Genomic DNA, 21,731 nt, shown 5'->3' with positions numbered 1-21,731 from the left:
AAAAGTATATTAAAAAGAATGCAATAGCCAGATAGATATGTCACTTTGGTTTGTGCGATGCACACGTGTGTTGTTTCCCATTGTCTGCCACACACTATTAGGAATACTGTTCTCAGCAGTTATATTCTGCTCCATACTCAGCATAGTCTTTCAAGCATAAGACAACTGAAGAGGGCAAGACAAACTATAGCCTAATCTCCCTTCCATACTTGTGGACAGGACAGAACTGACATGGAGTAGGGGAAACACAAAACAGTGATGAGCATAATCCCCTTACACAGAAAGAATTTGAAGGCTATTTATATCCACCCTTCACTGTGTCTGTAGGCACAAGCATGTCTAAAAATGTAATACTTAGATCAACAAGAATATAAAAAATCTGCATCTATGTTTCTTGGATCATGGAAACAAAGGTACTCCAAATAATAGGTCTGCAATGGCTGCCACCAATGTCATTGGAAAAAGTTCACTGAGAGAAGAGTGAGACCTCAAATCTCTGATTTGGCAAAGCACTTTACCCTTCAAAATGTCATTTAGGAACTGTGTAGTCACCAAAGCACTTCAGTATGGACTTTACTTAAACATATTTAAATTTCAAATGATTTTGTAGGTTCTGAAGAGGGATTCTGCCTTGAAAGAGGCTAATATTAGTCTGGACAGCAATCTATACAGTAAATGATTTTAAGTACTTATATATGGCAAATACAATCATATTTGCAATTAACGAAATAATGCTTTCATTTAAGGTTTGACTTAGATTTGAACCGTGAATTTTCATCTGAACTGTGAACATTTATCAGCATACTTGATGATCTCTGAGTATTTTCTACTCAGAAATGCTGAGGTACTCCTGTAAAGCAGACTAGGTTTTAAGCTAGGAATCCATGATACTCTATTTTGAGGCACACAGTAATAGTGTATTTTATAATTAGCAGGTTTGTAAGTTTTATAGATGAAACAGTTTTATAAATTTGATTCATATTTTATAATGATGGGCTTTTTATAATTGCATGGCATTTTATCCCTAATATTCAATAGTCTTCTGGTACCACATCAGACACCATTTACTCAGATAAAATCCTTAATTGCTCTAGAATACTTGACCTTGTTTTCAACATTTTTGGAAGTAAATCTAGTAGTTAATAAATTAATTATTCCAGTGACAGCAAGACAAACTAGATAAGCTCACTCTAAAAAATCATGCTTAGAATAATAGGCACATAGTTTACCTAGGTTTACCAGTCACTTTCATTTTAAGCTTAGGGATGCAGATGAAATGCAAAGAAATGGATAGCTTAACTTCTGCCATTATGCTGTAGAGTATGTATAGCTGCTGACATTTTTGTACCCTTTTTCAGTGTGTTTGAAATCTGGCTTGATCTGTCTCATACAGCATGATTATTGTTCACCTCAGGCAGTCCTTTCCTATTAATTTTGCCAAGCAGCCTGAAATAAAACTGTGATTTTAAGACAGGGAGTACTGACAGTAGTTACTATTAAAGCCTGCCAGTCAGTTAAAAACAAATTTCAAAGAAATAAAGCTTTGTTTAGGTCTCAGTTTTAATTGGAGTGGAAAAGATATTCTGTCCAAGGTTTTCTGCTAATAAAACATGGAACATGCTTATATAGAACCTCCTCTGTGCACTGGGATGAATGTCAAAGCTTAAGGCTGCATTACTAAAAAGTGAACTTAGAAAAGGAACTCATTGTCTTTACAGTATCTTTTTCTCACTGAAAACAAATTGTCTCTGCACATGTATCCTATATCAGAACCTCAGTGGGGGAAGAAGACTTCTCTGTTCCTTCACTCTTGCAAACACAGCCTCAGAGAGGCTAATTCATCCTGTGGAGAATGGAAGACAGGCTAACATGGATGGGGCTAACATGTAACCACAGTTGGATTGCCTATGGTACTCAACCTGCTTCTGAAACTGAGGGGCTTCTGCAGGTAGGTAATTCTTTACAGATTCAGCCCACGGTGGCTTGCTGAGTTAATCAAGTGAAGATCCATGCTAGAACTGCACAATGTGGCCAGTGACCTAGTTCTAACTGGATCTTCAGTATGTAAGGAAGGTCTCTTTTGGATGATCAGGATTATTGTTTCCACCCAAATGAACAAAAACAGACTTGCTGCTTTTCATGGTGTAAATTAGGACTTAGCAAGGTCTCTGGTGCTGTGACAAAACTACTATCAGTGCTGAACTGTGCATATCCTTCCACGCTGCTTCTCCAAAGGTGAAAGTACAGGTATGAAAGGATGTGATAGTACAGGTGTGATAATACTAAGTGCAGTTGTGAATTAGCATGTAGAGGAGAAAGAGACTGTGAACTCCACTGCTACTACAACTTAATGCAAAATGAGCATGGAGGAACAGAATATGTGAGTAAACCTGTTCTGCTAGCTATTCAAATATTTACATTGAGGGAAGCCAGGAATATTCAACTGAAGTGACTGTGAAAAGCTCCTTACAACATGCAGTTTTGTCAAAGAAATTCAAACATACATCCATTCTGCAGCACTAGTGCTGTATTTCACAGATACTGTAAGGATCATCATTTGTAATACATAAAGTCAGTGGTAAACTACAGCTGTGATGCAGCACTTCTCCTAAGAAGAGAGAACTAGGGTGCAGGATGGAGTTTTCTTCCCTTGCATCCTACTTCATAAATCCAGAGGCCTGTTTTTATTTTAATTATACCAAAGACAGCCTGAGAAGAGGGGTTTAATGGCCAGCAGAATAACGGTATGAGATCACAAAGAAAGAATAGGCTCAGTTAATGTTTAGTGATGAGATTCACTCCAAAGGGATGTAAAAACTTCATTCAATTTTACCCCTGAAGTTGTGAAAATGTATTGAGTTCATCAAAACTCAGATCAACTCAATGAATTTTTAGAACTCTCACCATGGACTTAATCCTAAAAGAGATGAGGCTCATATTCACAGGCCTAAAATTATAGGCTAATAAATAGTTACAACATCATTTTCCATGCATTTAATTTGCAAGAACCTTCTTTTCCCAAATACTCAGCTGTGCTGTGTTTACTGATTTCAAAGTTTTGTTGACTTTTATTAGTTTATCAATGCCTTGAAACCTTAAAAATTTAAATGTGATAATATAACAGTAAGTTGACCATGCAATATCCTGAAACATAAACACACTACTGTGAAAGGAAGACAATAACAAGGGAGATTATTTGAATGCTTTATATAAGTTTTTCCTTATAAGGTAGCCATTAAAGTTCACCAAAAAAAAGGGTTATCAGCACTCACCTCCAGTGTAAAACCTATGACTTTGAAGCACTGTTCAATTAATTCAAACTGAGACTTATAAAAGCTATTGTTCATGAAATCTTGCACTATTCTGAAATGATCATTTTGCAGATATCTGAAAGAGTTGATGGATATAGAGTTAGAATGTAAACGAGGCTGAGAATTCAACACTGCATTTCTTAGTATCAATTTATGTAAAAATAAACTGCATTACCTGGGAGGTCTATATTCTGGCAGTTTATAATGTGCCAGTTTTTTCTTTTCCGCCAGACCAGCATAAATATAATAAAAAATATGGAAATTTTTCTCTCCTCTGAAACAACAGAAACAACAAACTGGTTTAGTAATGTAACTATGTTACATTTACTGATGACATACATGCTATTATTAAATGTTATTAAAAGAACAGGCAAGGTTCATGCAAACTGACAGCGGACTCTGAAAGAAGCTTTATTACACAAGTTCCTGTGAAGTGAACACCGTTTCTATGTTTGTTGTGTGTTGGTTCTGAAGCTGCCAGGGTGGCTGCTCGGTGCTACAAGCAGCTAAATGCTGCTCTGCCTTTGATGCAATTGGTAGATGCTGGGTGAGATCTTGCACATTGCTCACCCACCCACATTAAATGGGCTGTTTAACCTCCAGTTATTTTAAAAAAATCTTCTGACCATGGGAGAGAAGTCCCGATTCACCGAATCCAGTATGTTTGCTGTGTCCTTTAGCCCTGAACCAAGAAAGCACATAAGCAGACATACAGCAAAGGGCCTTATGACTTGGCGTGCTTTACTTAAAAATTAGGTGCCCAAACCCAGGACAGAACATGCACATCCAAGCTTCCTGTGCACCTTATCAGGAAGAACTGGATGCTTTGGTGGAAATCTGCAACCACCACTGAACATTGAGATGGCCAAGTCAGTCACTATGAAACGGCTAAAAGGAATTGTGTTCAAATTTCTGGTTTCTGCATGAGCTGAGGCGTGTGTCTCAGCAGCACCACTACATTCTTCTGTGAAATGGGATCAGAGCCCAGTGCACGGGACTGCCTAGATCAGAGGCCAGTGCCAACTTAGTTTGCGTATTTAACTGTGGACAGTCAGTAGTAGAAAACAAGATCGATTTAAGGAGCAGGAGCAGATGCCTTATCTTTCGCCTCAGTATCTTAACCACTAGGTTGCATAGCCATGCTTTGCATGGTCTCTGAAACCTCACTGTATCCTGATGGTTTGTGTATTCTCTTGGAAAGGTAGGGGAACCTGTAGGTTCAAAATCTCTTGGCTTGAAGTGGGTCTGGAACTTAGGTCTCCCATTTTCTGGGTAATCAGTCACTGGTTTTCTGTAAAAAGCCATTCCTAGCTCTCCATGTGTTTGGGAGTCATGTTCTCCCAGAAGAGCAGAAGAGACTGCCCTTGCCATGCAGGTACCTGAACACCAGTTCTCTGCGCTGGCACAGCCATATGGACCAGCCACACAGACAGCTCAGTGGAGAACACACTCGACACAAACAGCTTCAGAGAGCCTTGCAAGTTCATGCCTCAAAATTTAACCTCCTACAGTGGCTCTCATGCTAAACAGTTCGGTGGCATTTTCTTATGAATTCAGACATCTGAACACCTCTCTAAATAGCATTTGAGGCACGTAAATGCTTTGCTGACTAGCTGTCTCAGCATGTGGCTAAATATAAATACAAACTGACCGTCACAGAAAAAAAAAACATGAAAAGTTATGAAAAAGTGGTATTTTAAGGAAGAAGTGGATTTCATTCTGAAAAAGCAGTTTCTGTGCTTATGTTCAACTGGGGAAAAAACATAATTTCATAAAATTGCCTCTAACTTTAAATTGTTTACTGAAACATTCCAAGTGATACTTAGATGTTCTTCATGCCACAAAGCTACAACAGGCAACAAGGTCATGCAGAACTACAAAAAAGAATAGAAGTGAGTAAGAGGTCAGCAAGGCGAAACGCTTAAGTCAGTGACAACATTCCTTGTCTCAAACTGTTTATCTCATTGTTATTATGGAAGAAACAGAGTTAACAAAATATTTTTTGTCTGGATGTGCTATATATTAGCATAGAAAATACATGTAAATAATTTAAATTAATTTGAAATGCCATTTAATTTTTCTGTCATTTTATATTGTGAGATACACACATGACAGAGATGGATCTGTTCTTCAGTAATAACCCTTTATAACCAAATGCTACTAGATGCTCCAAACCTGAAAATGAGCACTTTGCAAACAAGGAAACAAAAAACCTACAATAGTACAGGAAACACAGAGGAATTAAATCCAAGTGATATACTTAATACAATACTTCAAACTTTCACAAACAAATTTATAACTGAACTATTAGAAAGTTTTTAATTCTTTACGCATTCTGATACACTTTATATATCACATATGCATTTTTATGAGATTTGTTTAAATAACCCAGGTGGCAATGAAAAAAAAATCAGGAGTAGCTTTCAGCTAGCTTACAGATTTATAAGCAATTAATGTATCATTTATAAGAAAAAAATCTCAGTACCTTATTTATGTTTGTGTTTTGATCCAAGATAATTTCCTGCATTGTAGGCCTACTCTGTAACCTCCAAATCAGGTCAAATATTTTTTTTTATACTTACACTGCCTGGTGGACGACTCTGGATTTTTCAAGGAGATACTCTGAAATCTGAGCTCCTACTACAGTGCCACCACAAGTGAATTTCATTTCCAAGTATTTTCCAAATCTGCTTGAGTTATCGTTGATGATAGTGCCTGCATTCCCAAATGCTTCTACGAGGTTATTCACCTGGAGAATCTTCTCCTGTAAAGTCCTGTTATTAGCCTGGATATGAAAAAGAGATTGCTTAAAATTATCAGTAATCATTCAAATACATTAATTCTTAAGTGTTCCTTTCCTCTTCTAGTTGATAAGTGTGGCATCATCAGGGCTGCCATTCCCATGTGAATCATATGGAAAGATAGGCATTTATGTGCCATGAAACCTGTCAGAATATAGCAACCTGCAGAACTAATGGCTGGCTGGAAGAGATAACACATATAATGATAACGACAACAGCAGAACCAATCGATTTCTGTGGTCCAGCGCTCTGCGATGGCTGGCCTGATTTTAGGATCCTTGTTAGCATCTGCTTACTGCTGCATTCCACCATACCAATAGATCAGTTTGCTTGCACCTCACCTGGGACATAGAAAAATGGCATTTTATTTAGACAACTATGGTGGTCACTTCCCAGAATGACCTTGTCCCACTGACAGCAATCTGGTTGTAGAAGGAGGTGAAAAGCTAGAAGAGGATTTTATTTAGTACAGCTTGGGTAATTTGAAGACCCTCAATTAAACAAGGGACAGACTAAGTCACAGCCCTCACTGCAGTGGGAACTTCCTTGTGGAATCCCCAAAATATTTTCAAGTGACCCTAGTTCAGGAGTGAGGAAGAGGTAGATAGATCAGCATCATGTCCCAATCTGATGTTAGAGAAGTCCTTTGGAAAATGTAGTACAGTCTTGCCCCCCTACCAGTGCTCTGTCTGTAGGTACAATCAGGCCTAAGATAGTGAAGCCTTACAGAGGCATCTGCTTTGAAACATACCTTGCCCAGGACAGTGAGCTGCTGAACCAGAAGATGGGCAGATTGCGTCTTGCCAGCTCCACTTTCTCCAGAAATAACAATACACTGCAGAGAACAAGAGCATGACTCTCAGCTCATTACATATGTCTCAGTCTAGCAAAGTATATAATTAAGACACCTCATCTTTACCTGATCGGAGTTGTATGTCACCATGGACTGATAACCTATGTCAGCAACAGCAAAAATATGAGGAGGGTTGGCAGTCCGTTTGGCTCCAATATACAGTTTGGAATGCTAAGTGTAAGAAAAATGAAAACATTATTAGTGTCCCTTAACAACTTTTTTTGTACTATCTTATCAGAGATTAGTTTTATTTTCAGATTAGTGTACAGCATGCTGAGGTTACCAGCAGTGATGTTTTCTGAGTGAGCTGTTACTGTAATAATGAATCTGTATGTGCTTAGTACTAAAAGAACTGTTAAAAAAGATGAACCACAATTTTGTGTGATGTCAGCCCTGATTATGCTATAAACTATCAGGAGAAAATTTAATGTTGCCAGACATAAAGGACCGACTTATAATTTGATGTTATTTGTACTTCACATCCTCTTAGTATTTATGCATGATATTGGTATCAAAACTTAAGACCTCTTCTGTAGCTGCAGTAACTGATAATTAATAAAGTCAAATTACTGTATGACCAGACTTTCATATCTGTCTCCTTTTGTATAATGGGGAGGCAAATTCACAAAAGTTAAATTTTACTGGGTTACTTTGTGAACTGCCTTATCAATTAAATAACTATGACTTTCCAGCTTTCTTGGGAGGAATTGCCCCCAGCTCCTACCTCCAGCTATCTGCCTCAGTACAGAAGTTTTCCATGGAAAGTGGAGGGGAAAGAAGGCGCCCTCCCACAAAGAGGAGCAAGATTCACCTGCATAAATGCACTTATCTGTACAGATACTACTTCTGAACTAGCTGCTATGGGTAGCTAGTGCCTTTACTCTCAGTGGGGTTCTAGTCAACAAATCTCATGAAGTTTAGCACAATTTATTTCATCCTAGAATGAATGTTGAAAGTCACTAGAAGAACAATGACCTCAAAAATCCTGTTTCTATCCATTGATTAAAAGGGATGACTTGCTCAGGCATAGCTGTTTGCACTTTAGACATGATATAGACATGATCTACACTGTAGATGTAAAGATACTGGAGATAAAATTTTTTTGAGTTGCTCATTTCTGTGCTGAAATTCAGCACATGATAAGGATGTCTGTCAATATGTACCTCAAGGGACAATTTTATTGGTAATTCTGTTTTTCAGAGGGACTGAAGTAAATCTCAAGAATGATCTTACTTTTAAAATGAATATTCATATTTTAACGGAAATCAGTGCTAGTGGAAAAGAACCAAACATAGATTTTCACACCTGTGAAGAATAAATGTCTATGTTCCGAAATGGATTGACAGCAATGAGAATGTCTCCAACATATGTGTAGATCTGATCCTTGGCATAACCCTTCTGCAACTGCTCTGTTACTGTATTCTAATGAAGAAAGAATAGGAACATTGAATAACAGGGGGAAAAAAGAATATTAGGAAAATGTATAAAATATTTATATAGTTACAATGAGTGAACACGCGAGAGAGGGAAGGTATTAATGGTCAGGAGTACAACCAATTTTGATCAGAAAGTGACTAATGCTTTCAAGCACACTAGCATTCATAATTTCTTGTTTCCAAACTCACTTTGAACAATATATACTTACAGATCCCCAAGTGGCTGTAGAAAAATGAATTAATAACTACTGCTTAAATTCACTTAATCAAAGGTTTCCATGAGACAATCCTGTCTTAATTTCTAACACTACAGCTTCCTGTTACTCATCAAGCAAGAGCCATATGCTTGAATTCATAACTGCCATTACAGTTACTCTTACATTACTCTCAGGTATGACAAGACAGATGTTCAGCTCTTTGGATCCTATTAATGTAAACAATCAGGCACCTTTCTCTATTAGCAACCAATCTCTGCTGTGATTGTTCTTTGCTGCTGCAGAGCCAGTCCTTCCCGAACCAAGAAAAAAGAAGGACCCATTAGTGGCATACCCAATTTCTTGACATAATTGCCCTCAACTTCTTCTACATACAGAGCTGGGTAAGTAAAGTGCCTGCTTAGGTTTCCAATCAAAACAGAACGCAGAGCTAGCTGGAGAAATTCAAAGCAGCTTGAGACTATTCTGAGGCACATATGAAAATATTTAGGCCCCTTTCCCACTGAAACAGAAAAACCAGCAGTGGAAGACTACATAAAGAATTGCTTTCCCTCCATATCCAACTGTTCACAGTGGTGTGCACTGTGTTAATGCACTTGAAACCTGAATTCTCAAGAGTTGAAAAGGTTACATTTCCTTCACAGGAAAACATAAGGAGAAACCTCTGGTTTTCCATTACCTTGATAAACTCTTCCTTTTTTGTTTTTGAATGGTACCTTGCTTTTGGCCATAACCAGATTTACATTAACATAATTTTTTACGGGAAGTTCTGCCCTTTTTAAAATTATTGCACAGACAGAAGTTCTCCTGTTTTGCCCTTCTGATAGGTCTATCTAAACTGGAAGAGAACTTTGAATGGAAGAAAGGAGACAGTTTTGAGAAGCTGTCATTCATATGTGAAAGAGGTTTTTAACTGAATTGGCTATAATGAAATATCGCATAGTCAAATGACGCCTTTAGGTGAAAGCTTCCCGAGGACCTTCCTTGAGAACACTCCACTTCTGAGGAGATGGGACATACTTATGGCTCATCTGGGGTTTTTTTTGTCTTCTCTTTAGCTCATATTGTTTATATGCTTCATGGAAAAAGATAAAAACCAGTCTCAATAACATACGGCTATTCCCAATATAAAAAATGCTTAAATCTGAGCTTTGTGCAGTAGATGAAGTCTGTATTAGCTCAATTAGTATTAACTAAACATTAAGCTGCTCTAACCAAGGTCTTGGATGATGGAAGATGTTCTGTGGGCTGTTAGCATTATGTAGTTTACCAGCTCAAGAGCCACACTGAGTATTCTGGACTGATGAAGACACAATATTACCAGAGAAGTTTTACAGATTAGAGAATGTGAATTATAATCTATGCACAGCCTGGTAGAGGAAGACTGACAGTTTGTTTACAACCACTGATGGCCTCTAAGACCTGCAGGTAATGTGCTGTGGCCCAATTCTTCTTTCTGGTTTTGAAGCTTAAAGGTATAAATACAACAGACTTCCCTTCTCCTGTATGCATGTTCCCCTGCTCCTAGTGGACTAATTTTCAAATTTTGACAAACTAGTCAGAATCAATAATTCCATCAAAAGTTCACCAGAAGGCATTGTTAGGTCAGAGCCTCAGCTGACATAAATCTCAACGCATCTCCATACCAAAGTCGGTCAATGAGAGCCCAGCCTAGGAAAGTATGGAAAGCTAATTTACTCTAGATGTAACTCTAGATGTCCAAGCAACAGGGAAGAGGTTATTGTCTGTGTATCTGGACCAATTTCAGGTTAACACATCACTGCAAACTAGATATTTAGCTGTAATAAAATAGAGCAATATAAATCCTGTTAAGCAAATGTTGCCACAATACTGCTCATTCTGAAGCTTTGACTGCAGAGGGTGTTTTAGCATTGAGTTGGAACCATTCCTGACACAGCAAATCTCATGTAAAATATCCTGCAAAAACTGGTAAAAGACCATTGTACACTTACACAATTGAAGTGTGAATATAGCTGAACTTGAAAATCAACAGCACACGATTGTGTTTTAATACCTGATTACTCCTCTTTGGGAAAACAAGAAAAAGGAGATTCTTACCTCATCCAGTACCTCCAAGGTTGCTAAATCATCTACCTCTTCCTGGTTGGAAACTAGTGACTTACTGTAGTTCCCTTTCTTTGTATGAATACGTTCAAATCTAGAAAAGAAAGACATGCAATTTCCTGATGCAAGGAAACACATGGCAGATCTTTCATCTGTAACCACCTTGAAGGCAATTCAGCCAAAACATTCCAGCTTTCCATTGTTCTGAATTCAAACACATGAATAACAGGACAGGATATAATTTTTAGTACAGCACACCTGTACTTGACAACTCAAAACCTATGGTCTGATCTCACAAGTGATACTATGAATAACTTTTTAATTGTACAGATCCCTGCTTGATCACACCGCTACATCAGCTGCAGGACTGGAGCTATGCAGTAAAAGAGAACATTTTTATAAAGTATTTAATATTCAAGTTCTGGCACTTACCTGCAAAAAGAAAAATGACCCAGGTAAACATAAAGGATAGGACAAAACCAGGGATGTATGATGAGATAGTACAGCAAGGATGATACAGACAAAGCATTCAGGATGGAAACATTTCTAGTTTAATAATGACAATGCTTTAAAGTCTGGCTGAGATGGTCACACTGTGGAGTGAAGTGTTACAGAACCACTACGGTATGTGAAATACACTCTGACCAAGAATAATTTTCTTGGACTTTACAGGAAAAAAAATTGTACAAAATAAGGAAACAAATTTTCAAATCTTTTTCTTATCAGATTTAAACTTCAATTAAGTTTGCCTTAAAGTGAAATTTCTTTTGTCTTTTAATCAAACAAAAGAAAACTTTACGCAGTCTTACAGAATTTAGCAAGAAATTCCCAGAGACTTGGATCATTCTCTATCCAAGAGTAAAGGCATTGCTAAACAAAGCAAAACCAGCAGAAAATGCAAGGTTTACAATTCACATTAGTTATACTAGCTTTATGAGATGGGGGAAAGTCAGAGAAAGGGAAACTGGATAAGTAACAGCAGAGTTCACAAACTAAATCAAGCGCAGATGTGCAATATGGCAAAAGCACAGAAAGGCTACCAAGTAAATCAGATCTCCTGGTATGACCTCACTCCTCTTGATACTATAGGTAGGAAGGCATCTCTCAAACATATGGAACGTATACTTTGGTAAATTGAGACAGCAGGGAAACTGTGTTGTATGAAACACAAGCACTCTTTACATTGATTCCAGACAAGACATCCTTTATTTAATTCTGACATTTGGATGTATGGCATGAGTAAAAGCAGACACGTATTTTCTACCCGGGCAAGAGCTTGAATATACAGTGAACAGAGGACAGAAGAAAGAGGGCACTTGCACCAAGACTGAAAGTCAGAATGAATGAACATCATGCTGATGGGGCAAGCTAAGAGTTTTCTGAACTCCCACAGTAAGACTTACTGCAGAGTTTAATGGGCTGTACCTACTCCACAAACATCACCTATTTCAGAGGTGCTAGTTCAGGTCATGCAGGCTGTGGGATGCAGGTGCAGAAAGTCAAGCAGGCACCCACTTGGCATCAGTTACTGATTACCAGGCCTGAAAAGGGGCTGGAAGAAATGGGCAAATTGTGAGTGCAATCAAGATCTGAATGATGCAAGTGCAGGCATGAGTCCACTTCATCTCACACTTCTTTCCATCTCTCTTGTCTATAATGATCCCTGAGGGTGACAGAATGGCTTATCCTCACCCAGGTACCAGTAATGGAGCAGCTTCTTCCTCTCTTAGGCAGGTGCCAGCTACCACTGGAGTCTTTCCATTGTCTATAGTGCAAAGGCAGGAGCTTCACAGCCACCACATCTGACTAATTCTGCAACCTTAATATGAAGACACAAACATGTAAGACTTCATTGTAAAAGCCAGAATAGTTTAATAGTCTCCATGCCAATATTGCACCCCAATACCCAGTGTGGAGGCTAAGTGACCAGGAAGCGCAATGAACAGTGTGGTTGAACAGGATCTACGTTGCCCTGATGGAAGAATAAGACCCAGTCTTGCCAGTTTTACACCCAGATATTTTGCAAATTGCTCTCAAACTGTCATTAGGACTCTGGAGCTGCATGGGAAAGCAACCTGCTTCCGAATCTTTACTTTTTTTTTTTAGTAGTAGTAGTAGTAGCCAGCAGTATTTACTAGAGGCCAAAAAAGACTGCTTGCAGATACAGCTGTAAGGATGATAGTGAGGATGAATTAACAGAAGTGAAAAGCAACATGAATAGTACACAGTGCAGTGCCAGAGCCTTATTACTGCCACACAACACAGAACATGCAACGCGTGGGCCTAATTCCACATGAGCAGTGCAAATAGACAGAGATGTGGGAGGAGAGATGTCTGTGTGGGGGAACAAAGGCAGCTTTTGCTGCAATAAATCCATAACTGGACTGTAATTTGGCATGTATTTAAATATAAGCAGAAAACACACAGGAACACAAGCAGACAGCATCAAAATGGATGGGTCTGGTGTAAAGCAATCCCACCTCTCCTAGGTCCGATCTCTTCTTTTCTTTCTTTTGGAACCCATTTGTACCATGAAAGCTGTCCTAGTAGTGCTGTCCTTGCAATAACACTGTGAGACAATTTTTGGTTGTATGTACCCCCAGGGTTTATTAAAAAGGATGTGGTAATATTAAGATTTAAATTAACTCAGCCTTGCATGGTCTCCTTTGTTCCTGCATGAAGGTCGTTTTGTGTCCAGAGGATGCATCTAACATCAGCATGACTTTCAGAAAGACCTATCAACATGTACAGGTGGGAAAGATGTGGGAACTACAGGACTACGTCAAGCTCTGCTGTTCTACTTTTTCCATTGACGAAGGAAGACCCAAAACAAGACATCTGTCAAGTTATGCTTTCCATTTATGGTGGAATTGCTACACACTGAATACACTTTAAAAAAAAAAAAAGTTACTGCATATCAGTGAGAGAGTGATATTCCCCAAATTTGTTTCAATTACCATTTTTCATTTAATGTAAGAAGTTAACAAGTGCCTTGCAGGAAAGGAGGGGAATGCTCCAGTCATGGAGACTTTTTTTTTTCTTTTAAGGAAACAATCTTTATTTATGCCAGGGAAGTTTAATTACATAAAATTGATTCTCCTGCAATCTTATTCAGCTGACATTATGAGAACACTAGTGCTTGTTAACCAGATTATATTCTCCATTCTCAAGAGTACAGCAGAGTGGCAGATCTGCAGAACACAATATTTTTCTGCTTTGCTGTCAAAGGGCACAAACCCCTCAAGGGCAGTTATAGTGCTTCACTTGCTAAAACTCCAACCACTTAAAAAAACCACATCGGTGCTGTTGACATCAATGCTGAAATTTCATTATTGTCATGCACATAGACATTGTGAACTGAAATAACCATGTTTCTCTGTTCTGTTCAGAAATTAGTTATTGGAGGCATTAGATCTTACAGCCATGCTCAACAAGCAATTCAAGCAGCTAAAGGCCAGAAACATCAAGCCAGTACGGACAAGAAAATAAGTCAAGGCAGCATTGTTTCTGTGCATCCTCCTTCACACCCCCCCCACTTATCTTTCAAGATTCAGTAAATCAAAATGAGACAACTGCAGCTTTTTCTTCTTCAAATTGTCAGAATGTATTTAGAAGATTTCTGATAGTTCCAAAAATACCACGAAAAGGGAAGTGTGACTCATGATGCCCTATTGAACTCTGCCTAAACTGGTTGGAGAATCATCTACAGACTAACAAGTGACAGGAAAAGGGCTGGCCTTAGCCTGGGTGTAAAGCAGAAAAAAAAAAAAATCACATTTTCCGTAAGGTGAAGGTGGCAACAGCTGTACACCTCCCAGCAGTTACAAATAGTATTAAAAGTGACAAACAGAAAAGCAGCAACACAGAAAAACCTGTACAGGATCTGTCATTGCTGCTGATTCTATTTCTCTGGAGGCTGCACAGAGCAATATTAATTCACACTTGAAATCAAAATTTTGTCTTCACCAGATGTATCTGGAGATATGTTTAAATAAAACTATGGTCTTTTATCTATGCAAAACCTGTACCTGAATTTAGAAAAGTCTATCGATAGACTCCAGCTGCATCTGCACAACGTTTTGCAGACAAACCTGTGCTCCCTCTATGTTTAACTGATTGCCCAGCACTGGCTGCAGTCTCAGGAAGCTGTGCTTAACCTTATGAAATGTTGCTGAGAGCAGACTGCTGCCCAACAGAGCTACAGGGCTTTTGATTCAGAGGTGGCCCATGTCCAGCCAGGTGGGTCATGTCCTGCTCTGCATAATCTGTTTGCCAAAGTCTGACAGTTTACGATGCCCTGCAAAAAACTGCACCCCCTGCAGGGCCCTGCAGATTATTGGTTCTTCATAATAGTCTCACGAAATGGCTGTATCCTCTGAAAAATTCCAGGGAAAAATATGTGTTCTTAACTGAGCAAATAAGAGATCTCTAAAAGGACTCATTCGGATTAGTTATTCATTACCCTCATGCATCACGCCCATGCTCTATGGTGAGAACCATAGTGAGAAGATGAAGGAGAAGCTTCAAAAGTGAGCAGTGCATGGTGAGGTATCCCACCTTCAGGAGAAACAAGTTGCTGAGTAAGTGGACTGACACAACACTGAAGTAGCAGTTGCAGAGCATTACATGCAGGGAGTCCAGTTTTGCTTCAGGAGGTAAATTATTCTCCATTCAGGCATTGCTGTTGCCCATTGTATTGTATGGAAGGAGACTAGAACCGCATTCTTATTCTGCTATAGAGATGTGTATTAACTAGAAGCATATGGGACTGGAGAACTGCTTACTCTAAGGTGTGTGTGGCCAGAAACTCTTCAGTGGTTCTACAACCTGAGAGCAGCTTGCAGCATAGCCATCCTACACAGGAGTGTCCTCAATGCAGGAATACACAGGAATACTCCTTGTTGGTACAACAAAGCCCACACTGAGTTACAGGAGAGGAAGAAGTGGCTTGAAGTGCTCAAAATTAGTCTGGAACTCCAAAGCCTCAGGTTTAAGCCCCTACTCTGATACAGATTTCATCTGGAGACCTTGACCAAGTCAGCACTGGACTCTGTGTAAGCTATCTTAATCTGCTCCTTATACTGCCTTTGCCAAGCTAGTCTGCCGATCTCCTACCCTCTGCTACAGCCTGCTCTGCAGAGTTGAACTTGAAGGATTGCTATCAGCTGCTTGCCACGGGCAGGATGAGTCACAGAGAGAGAAAGAACACCCAGAAAATGTGACACAAGTCTGCACAATCAGGGAAAGTCATGGAAGGAAACTATATGGTACTCCCTGCTTTTAATAGGTGTGAATAATTTAACAACCACCTTTGTGCATGTTGTACATGAGCTTCTACGAACTTCTACCTGAACTGTCCAAGTAGTTAAACAGAGCATCTGTTTAGGACCCTGTCACTGGATTTCAGTGCTATCCCTACATCGCCAATACAGAAGGACAAAATCTTAGGAGAGTAATTCAGCTCACCCAAAAGCCCGTGCTCTGAATCACTTTGCAGTAGAATGGGTCTCTCTCCTATATTTATGTAGAGGGCATATAAAGATGAGGCTCTTGGGGACCAGAGTCAGTTGCTGAAATCTAGGTGCGCAGCTCATTCTGGAATGAGTCATAATTCCCAGGAAATACACATTGTACTAATCATTGCATATTTCTGCAGACTTTTGTAAAAGCAGTCAAAATTAAGACAGCCAAACAACTCAAGATAAAAGTCTTACAAGCCTGACTGTCAGGTGTAGATGTGACAGTTCAGAAGGCCGTTTCAAAGACAGCTATTTCTGTTGCAAAGTAAAACACTTTACAATGGAGTTTTTTCCCCTCATTTAGCCTCGCAAGAAGTGCATTTTTAGAAGAGTTTTTGGGTATATGCTGCAGCACTCATTTCTAATAATTACTGTTGTCACTAATTCTAAATTTTAACATCTATAATGTGACTTCCAAGAATGTGATTGAGGGATTGGCTAAAAATGAGGGGAAACTTAAGTAGTGTCCAAAAGTGAATGATCAGGCTCAAATGAAGTTATTGTTTCTCTATTAGAGCATTTGTCTTACTTTCATTAAGGTTTGTGCAATAAATCCCATTATCATGCTTTTTGTGTCACTATCAACACAAAAAGGATTGAAATACTGTATTTAAAGAGCGATGTGGTCCTAAGGACTGGAGTAACAGATACAGGATGAAATTTATTTGTATAAAACCTCAAGATCATACTAGCAGGATGTAACAGAATTATTTCTACTAGTTGAAAGTTCATCAGTTTGAAAGTACTAAGGGAAAAGAAGTATCAACATGATTATGAGTCATCAACCACTCTGAAAAGAGGCAAATACCACCTTATGAAATTGCACAATGAAATAGGCTTTTCTTGCTGCAGCCATGATAAAGACAACTCCTGCAGAAACCCAAGACCTTGTCCTGAAAGCGACTCTGCTCACCAGAAATTCACAGTTCAGTGAGTACACAAATGCTAAACAAAGCCACAAGTTAAATACACTTAGTATGCAACTTGGCCTGCTTCACCTCCTCCTTAATATGAATTTATTCGCCAAAGCTTACTTCATCATTCCAAAAACCAGATTTTAGAGACATTTCAGTCAAGATGCTATGGGAAAATATTAATCTATCAAGGGACATTTTCTTTCATTGCTTTTCCCATCATAATTTCTCCAATGTGAAAGCTGAGCTAGGAAAGATTAAGTTCTAAACAGATTTTTTTTTAGCATAAAGAAGTGATGACTTTAAAGAAAAACATATTGCAGTTGCTCAAAGTCAAAAGTGGAATCTAATGAAGCTCATTGCTTCATGCTTTTTGAGCCTTGAGTAGCACAAGACATGTCTGTGCTATAAGACTGTTCAGAGGCTACTGAAAAAAAAGTACAATCTTCCACCACCTTCATTAAGTCTGGAGCAGATCTATGGCATATTGCTGTTTAAAGTTCTGTCACCGTAAGTTGAGATTTCTCTGGTTACTCAGGAGGTTGGTGGGCTCTGTTTCTCTTGCTAGGTGTTTGGAAAGAATGCAGCACAATGATCTAAAGCTAGGTTCTTCTTCATTAGAATAGCAATAATGGGAAGGATCAGAGAGCTCAGTGCAATGCCCTAATGACTCAGTGGCTTGTGAATGTTAGAAAATACCTCAGGAACAATGGTGATAATGGGAGTGACCGTAGGGTGGCTCCACTCTGTGCCTAGAGATCTCACACCCTTCCTGAGCAGATATGGTACGCAAAGATTAGATCTGAGGACCTGGCCTTCTGCAAAAACCTCTGAGAATGTGACATAACCTAACATGATCTTTTCTTTTTGAACTTTAGCAACAGCACATGCAGCAAACAAGATGACAAGATCACAACTGCAACAACAAGACTACCACTGCAGAATTTGGCAGTTAGCCATATTACACCTCAATACACTGGGCAGAAAGGGTGATTTGATATGGAGTGAACACAAGAACAGTGCACACAGGAAGTCCCAGTGGCCAAACCTCAGCTATTAACTTCCAGACATTTTACTTTTTTCTTTTGAAATACAAAATATTTATTAACAAAGTATAATTTGAAGAGGAGAGGAATCACATACTCAGAACATAACTAGGTTCCTTACTTTCAGCTTTAAGTCAATATTACCAAATTTCTCTAGTTTGTATGGCATAGCCATTTACACAACATGACACAGGTAGGAGGATTTCTTCCCTTGGTGGAAGGAAGGATTCTTTATTCCCTTAAACTATGTGCCTCCCAGTAACAGCAAGCAGGAGAACTACACCTTCAAATTATGGATCAAGAGAGCGTGAGCTGGAGATCAGGAGGGATCTTTACAAGGAGCCAGCAACTGGTGAAAGTTCAGGAATTCCACAGCAGAGCCGTAACACCCCAGTGTAAAAACAGTCCCAGAATAAGATAATCAAGAAAAGAAAGCCAGGAAATTTTAAGATGAGACTCTTCCAGGTGACTTGTCACTACACAGCCTATGCCTTGACTCTGAATCAGATTTACATGGTACTTCTGTACAGGTTTCTATTGACACCATTTGCTGCAGATTGAAGGTCAGAAGATACATATTATTAGTATTTAAAGACTTTAAAAAAGCATGACTACTGAATTCAAAGATCTTTGTATAATGTTTTTATCATTCAACAGAAGAAAAAAACAAATGTCATTCTGTAGCAATGTCCTTTACAGGCCTGGAATTCTAATTTCTTCTAAAGTGAAATGATGTACATACTTTTCTACAATTTCAGCTACTAGAAAATATTCTCTGCTTTTCTTGCTTGTACAGAGATAGCAGTAGATATTAAGATGGGTATTACTGTTTCTAGGAGAATGCTAATCTTTTTATGCATTCACTGATATGAAAGACAATCTTTCAGCAAATGTAGTCAATAAACATGTTAAAGACGAAGTGATTACATGTACAGTGACTGTAAAATGTGATTTTTACTTGCAGTCTGCCTTCACTGATCTCGGGTATGAAAAGACTTCGTAAAACCAATGCAAATGAAATTTAAACTAGTATCAGCCTACTTGTTAGTATTTTAAACTGCTAAACTGAAACATGGACATTACTTACCAAGCTACTAGCTTGAACATGCCTTTTAAATTACACCCTTATTTAAGTAAGTAATTTTTTTGGCACAGATTCAGATAATCTATTATTATTATTATCAGAGAGAAAATTCCAACTTCCTTCAGGAACATTTATGTAGAAGTTACACTTGATTAACTGTAAAAGCATGGGTAGCTTCATCACGTGGTAATACATTCCGTTAAACTCTGGTTCATATGAAGAATGATCAGTTAATAAAACACAGTCTAAACAGGACAGAGAAAGTGCCAACAGATTGTCCTGTTCCTGTGCCATTTGACTGCTCTATGCACATGAAATTAGGTCACTTTCTTTAAGTTTGTATTGTATAGAAAACAAGGTTCATGTGATTTGCTTTATGCAACATTTACATGAAAAAATGAAATGATTTTGAAAAAAGAACAGGACTTGATAGAAAAAAACATGAGAGTTCTATGAGATGGGTAAAAAAGCTCACAATACTTAATTGGCTTACAAGCTTGATTTTCAAAAATTATTTAGGCTTTGAAAGTGTCACAAGTGTTATCAGGATTTAAATTAATATTATTTAGTGTTTTGGACGTATTTTACCACATATTGTTTCCCTGTGTTTTATAAATAAAGACTTTTTAAAGTCTGGAGTACGTTGCTGTTTTAGTGCTCAGCACTGACATCTGATAAGCTTATTTCAATTCCAGAACGTTTCTGGATTAAGCAAATATCAAGTTTGCACCATATAGAACATACAAATCCAGCCTGAGACTTAAATTTAAGCCAAATGCATAGGTTTTTACTGAAATGCCAGAAAAGAGAAACTACTATTCATCCCACATCCACTTACACAAAGTCCAAGAAAACAGAAATTATTTAGAAATATATTTTTAATTATTATCTTCAAAGATTAAATAGAAAATTCTTGAAAATCAGAACTGAAGACTGCTGCATATATTGTTACTATAAATATGTGTGAAAGGAAACGTGGCAAATTTTAGTAAGCTTTTTCTATATGGATGATAATGCCAAAATGGCTTTTAAATTTTATGTTCCATTAAAAAAAAAAAATTGTCGCACTAGTAGTACATCAATACTAAACTTCTACTACATTTCACATCTGATACATTACTTCAGTGTACTGGGTGAGGTTTTTTTAAATTGTAAAATTGAGCCAAGCCATTTTCAGCTGTTTTAAATAAAAGCCTTCAGGTGCTATGTGATTTATGCAGAATTGGTATTACTAAATACTAGTGGAAGAGAGAAAGTATTCAGTAAGACATAGGATTTGAAATTTGCAAAACAGTGTCTGGTACCATTATCACTTCTTTCAGTTGGCAGCATCCAATTCTTGCAAGAACCTAACGAGTTATTTTTAGCATACTTGCTTAAACTAAACATTAGCTGACCACACAAATGTAAGAAAATGCCAAAGATTAATTTCACCTAATCTTGGTTTTCTGAAAGCTGGGATCCTCATCTGCATCTTCAGTCACAGGAGAATCTAAAGATTGTTTCATCTACTGTGTGAATCATGATGCCTCTCTATTTCCATTAGCTCTATAGGGCAACCCAAAGATTAAGCTATTTTTTGGCCAGCTAATGTTATGAGAAGTGAATCTTTCTGTGAGTGCTAGCCATTCTTAAACAGTGAAAGTATCAAAATTGTCCCAACTGGTCTATTTTTTAGCTACTTTTACCTTGCCTTTTCAGTGACTCCCATTTGTTGATGAACATCAATAAATTCCATGAGCTGCCTTTGTAGCACGTTTTCTTTTCCTTCGATTTGCTTAATAAAATCATGCTGCAAAAGACTAGATACTGTCGGACGCTTCTCATAATCTTTAGTCAAGCACCTGTGCTGGCAGAAAAAGCATATGATCACTGAAGGATCCCTGTTAACTTCTAAAACACTTGTCTGTACTTCATTCATACCTCCATGATAAATACATCCATCTTAATTGCAACAGCTCTGTACTGAAAATTGTTAAGAATAGATGAGTCCAAGAAGTTAAATTATTGCATTTTAAAACAAAATATTCTTTAAATTAAGAAAAACAGAAACATCAAGTGTGTTAAAATGTTGTTATTTCATGTTTTAAATCTGGAGCCTCACTTTGAAGTAAAACTGGATTTACAAATTAGGTTTTTAAGGAAAAATATTAGTAGCAACAGATTTCCTGAGAGAATACTAAGATATTTTACACATGACATTTACACATGTTCCATATTCAGCTACAGTGGTCTCAGTTGTTACTCACTTGTTAATGAAGTCATTGAATTCAGGTGACCACAGTTCAGGCTGCTGTAGGGTTGGAGGAGGATTCCTGCAAAGGTCAGTGTGATAATAATAAGCTACTCACTTGAGAAAAACAATGTGTGAAGGCAGGCTAAGTAATGAGTTTTAGAAGGCCACTGAAAACAGATATTGATTTCCACTGGTAAAAGGAGCATGGGTAGATGATACAATGCCTCACTG

The 21,731-nt window shown here is 38.1% G+C and overlaps 1 protein-coding gene across 1 annotated transcript in view; it reads right to left on the bottom strand.

Annotated features, from left to right (window-relative positions):
- Positions 1 to 21,185, bottom strand: part of LOC309402659 (myosin-IIIa-like) — a gene marked incomplete at both ends in the record, with an annotated part of 69,054 nt that extends 47,869 nt beyond the window's left edge. Inside the window, 7 exons of the mRNA XM_081996520.1 lie at positions 3,273 to 3,387; positions 5,894 to 6,096; positions 6,864 to 6,947; positions 7,032 to 7,136; positions 8,271 to 8,387; positions 10,696 to 10,795; positions 20,953 to 21,185. Of these exons, the coding sequence (XP_081852646.1) occupies positions 3,273 to 3,387; positions 5,894 to 6,096; positions 6,864 to 6,947; positions 7,032 to 7,136; positions 8,271 to 8,387; positions 10,696 to 10,795; positions 20,953 to 21,185 (957 nt within the window). The remainder of the gene's footprint in view (positions 1 to 3,272; positions 3,388 to 5,893; positions 6,097 to 6,863; positions 6,948 to 7,031; positions 7,137 to 8,270; positions 8,388 to 10,695; positions 10,796 to 20,952) is intronic.
- Between the last annotated feature and the right edge of the window lie 546 nt (positions 21,186 to 21,731).

The sequence above is a fragment of the Phaethon aethereus genome (genome assembly GCF_964289735.1).
Source record: "Phaethon aethereus genome assembly, chromosome: 2".
NCBI lineage: Eukaryota > Metazoa > Chordata > Aves > Phaethontiformes > Phaethontidae > Phaethon > Phaethon aethereus.
This window is presented reverse-complemented; position numbering and strand designations above follow the sequence as displayed.